This window comes from Eimeria mitis, genomic scaffold, assembly GCF_000499745.2.
Source record: "Eimeria mitis Houghton genomic scaffold, Emh_scaff352, whole genome shotgun sequence".
Classification (NCBI taxonomy): Eukaryota; Apicomplexa; class Conoidasida; order Eucoccidiorida; family Eimeriidae; genus Eimeria; species Eimeria mitis.
This window is the reverse complement of record NW_013571862.1, coordinates 14,146-17,827: the sequence shown is the minus strand read 5'-3', so window position 1 is coordinate 17,827 and position 3,682 is coordinate 14,146. Positions and strand designations below refer to the sequence as shown.

The following is a 3,682-nucleotide window of genomic DNA, read 5'->3' as shown; positions in this document are numbered from 1 at the left end:
AATATGCCAGTGCACAAGTTGGGGTTGAACTCGGGACTCCTAGCTATCTGCTCACCACCATTATAGTCATAAACGTTCGATGCATATCTAGCTAAGGTGCTCTTTTCCTAGGAAGTATTTTTATGACTCAAGGGCTGTTTTGTGGAAGTAAGCTGCTGCGCCCGGGCCCCATCTGCCGTCCAACGCAACAACTCTTCAGAATATGTATATGCCGAAATGCGATATGTTTCACCTTCCATTATCGGGACCCGTTTACGTCCCAGATTGCATTTTGAAGTTAAGATAATGTCAGCTGTGCCCGTTTCGCGCTCGAGGTTCGAATCACCTGCGCAGTGTACTTACCCTTCCCGTGGAAGTTACCCCCCTTAAATTGGCCCTCATATATAACGCCATTCGGAAGCACGCAGCGCCCTTCACCTTCCAGCCAGCCGTTGATCTTCGGTCCGCTAAGGGTAGATCCGCTCCACCCCTGCTCCATTGCTGATGGGACAAACCAGATGCGGCCTCAAAAACTTAGCTGTCCAGCAGTGCTTATTCAAATAATTGTGTTCTCATCCTTCTCTTCTGGACTTCTCCGGCTAAGTCCCCCTGCCTAGCTGCTCTGCGAACCTTGAAGTTGTTCGACTCGTACTCCACTTAATGTGGCAGTCGGTGGCTGGAAGTAGCACCAGCGGTCTTCTAAACTAAGAATGGTTTTATTTGACAGGCAGAGTGTCGAAATAAGGCGATGTTATGCCGTGCTACCCAAACACGACCTGCTTGTGAAGTTCAGAGGCTCAGCCCCTGAAACGGTGCTGGAGCAAGCTAAACTTGTCAGGAAAATGTCATGAAACAGCTCAAACGCACTTAATTGAGCATGGAGGACGATATAGACCGTATATGGGAGCACACTACCAATTTACATGCGGTTCGAGCTCCCCCTCCACGGAGCTCAAACACCGCGCGAGCGGTCACCTCAGCAGCGGTGCCTCGTCAGGGGTTCTTCTGCTCTGAAATATTGCAAATTAAAAAAACTTCTCTCGTCAGTAGGCTAATGGCCACGCATGATTGCTGGATTTCATTGTTCTGGCGTATATCTGCAAGGCTTAACCACGCTCGATTGTCTCGAGCAGTCCCTCGACCGAGCGTGGAAAGCTGCACGACATTTTTGAAAGATTATTCGTTGTCTTTTCTTTAAGAACTTTTTAAACCTAGCTGAGCGGAGCCGCACCTTGGGCTGTGGGCCTTCACGGTTTCCCGAGTTTCTACGGAACGGGCAGAGATGAGCACGTTTACTAGTCTACAATCTGGAAGCCGAATAGCTGTAGATCCGTCGGATCGCACTGCACTTAGTTCATTTTCTTTGGATAAAGCGCCACCTAGGGACCCCGGCTCCACAGGGAGAGTGCCGGCAGCAGTGGCATCATTTCAACAAATCGCTGAGTCTCCTCCGCATCGCGCCTTGGGCCGCCGGCTGCAGGCAGAAGCTGGCCCAGTCCGTGTCTTGACAAGCATGGACAGCAGTGGCTCGCTCTCTGAATCTGCAGAACTGCGGCAACCGTCTCAAGTAGCCCCTCAGCGTGTGCCTGGGGAGACCTTCGCTCGACTGTACATATTTGACTGGGACAATACGCTGTGCCCAACTGACTGGCTTTGTGAACTCTACTCACGCTGTGGCCAAAGCTTCTATACAGCAAAAAGGCCTTGCGCTGCACTGTGCTCTCCTGTGATTAAAAACCGTTTGGCTGTACTTGAGAGCAGCGTCCGACGGCTTTTGCAGAAATGTACAGAACGCGGTCAAGTGACAATCCTTTCCAATGCTACCTCCATCGGTCTTCTCAAGACCCTTCGGATCCTCCCGCTTGTACAACGAACGCTTACTGAGCTCAGTGAGTCTGCATTGTATCTGCCGCCTGTGCCGGCAGCAAGTGAGTTGCTGCGCCTTAACCCAACAGCAATCGTGTTAAGTTCCTAACTAGTTACTAGGGAGTCTAGAAATGCGACTGATTACTCGCCATTGCAGAGGTTCAGGTTGTATCGGCTCGGGACATGTGTGAGCCTCGCGGACTTCCACTGGAGAAGTGGAAGGACACCGCCCTTATCCGACTGGTCGCGGCCTTTATAAACAAACGCCCGCAGCAAAAGCATTCCATTATGACAATTGGTACGCCTATATATCTGCCTCTAGACCGCTCATGTTGACAGAAACTCCGAAATACACTTTGATACCAGTGCTTCATCACTTTTTATTACGCGCCAAGGCGGGCATGCAGTCAACCGTTCTCTTCAATCTCATCATTTAGTGGCCTGAAAAAGCTTGGTTCTGTGCCTCTCCCATGCTGCTAAATGCAGGAGATCAGCCGCTGGAGCATATTGCGTTGCACAACGCAGCTAACCATTTGCAACTAAGCTGCGGATGGGAGTGCCACCCGAAATGCATAAAATACGTGGAAAGCCCGTCTTTAGAAGCCCTCACGCGGCAGACGCTGTTCTTGACAGAACTACTCGACAGGCTTGCTGACGAGGAGAGCGGGACGTTCTGCATGCAGCTAACAGATGTATTCTCAGGGGATGCGTTACCACCTGCGCGCTGCTGATTGCCCTAAGGGAGCACTCGCTGTCTCAAGCACATGCTAGTGGCATTCGCGAATCATGACGGTTAACGTTTCCCACCTACTGGACTAGATATTTGGGTTGCTAGAGCCCTCCTATTGTCTCCTAAACACAATCGCAGTATTTCTCTCTCTGTCGCATTCTGCCCGAATCAATCTAACTCTGCAAGATGCATTCTTTGGTTTTTAACAAGACTGCCTTCAGCACTGCACGTACAAAATTTTGACAATTCATTAGCTAGTACCTGCGGGATAAAAAGTGCAAACAGAATATTCGTCCTGATGTATAGAGGTATGCGCCCCTTTGAAGGCGCTTTACCTAACTATATCTGAGCTGCATGTAAGCAGGAGCTTACGCTATTCGCCTTCTCAGAAACATATGAAGAGTTAGCATCAAGCGTGTTGACTCGACGTCATGGCACGGACTGACCCCTCTGCGTTTACATCTATTCATAAAAGCGACACAAGATTGCCCTACAATGTGGCAAGTTATGACACGCGCCAAGATAAGCAAGCCTGGCATTGCAGTAGCCCTCTAACTCTCCACTGTCTCTAGCAAACGGAGTGCCCACATGAGTGCCTTATGCTACGATTCTCACCATGCACGTTTTCGTAACTCTAAAATACTTCTTGAAACTGTGGGGAGTTTAGTCCTTCGAAGTTGAAAAGTAGGTGCAAACGAGCAGTTGTGGAGAAGAAGGAACACCACAGCTCTAGGCCTGTTAGGTGTTAAGGTTCGGACCTCCCAAGGTGATCCATATGGTTCGTTGTATCTAGTGACACGAACACCTTCTTTGAAATGATTCTCCTTTTACTCCTGCAGAGGCTTCCACTCACCTCGTTTTGAAACTATCCATCGTGTAGCCTTCGTGATTACCACCTGCGCCGCTTGCACAACGAAGCAAGCCATCTAGCCTTCTGATTGCAGTGTTCTGTGTGTAGTGATTCTCCTGCCTCCACTGGAATTCCAGAGCTTCTTGCATGATCCCCCTGAAGTACCTAATCCAGCGAAAGAGCATTGGGTATTTCATCACGTCCGTAGTGCCTTTGTATTTGAGAGGATTTCCTTGTCCTGTTCGGTTGGAACCACG

At 49.7% G+C, this 3,682-nt stretch overlaps 1 protein-coding gene across 1 annotated transcript; it reads left to right on the top strand.

The window, feature by feature from the left end:
- Positions 1-1,261: 1,261 nt before the first annotated feature.
- EMH_0009090 (uncharacterized protein) lies at positions 1,262-2,576 on the top strand (the record flags this gene model as incomplete). Its single annotated transcript, XM_013498556.1, has 3 exons — positions 1,262-1,868; positions 2,003-2,143; positions 2,332-2,576. The coding sequence occupies 3 exons, from the start codon at positions 1,262-1,264 to the stop codon at positions 2,574-2,576; spliced, it is 993 nt and encodes a 330-aa protein (XP_013354010.1).
- Between the last annotated feature and the right edge of the window lie 1,106 nt (positions 2,577-3,682).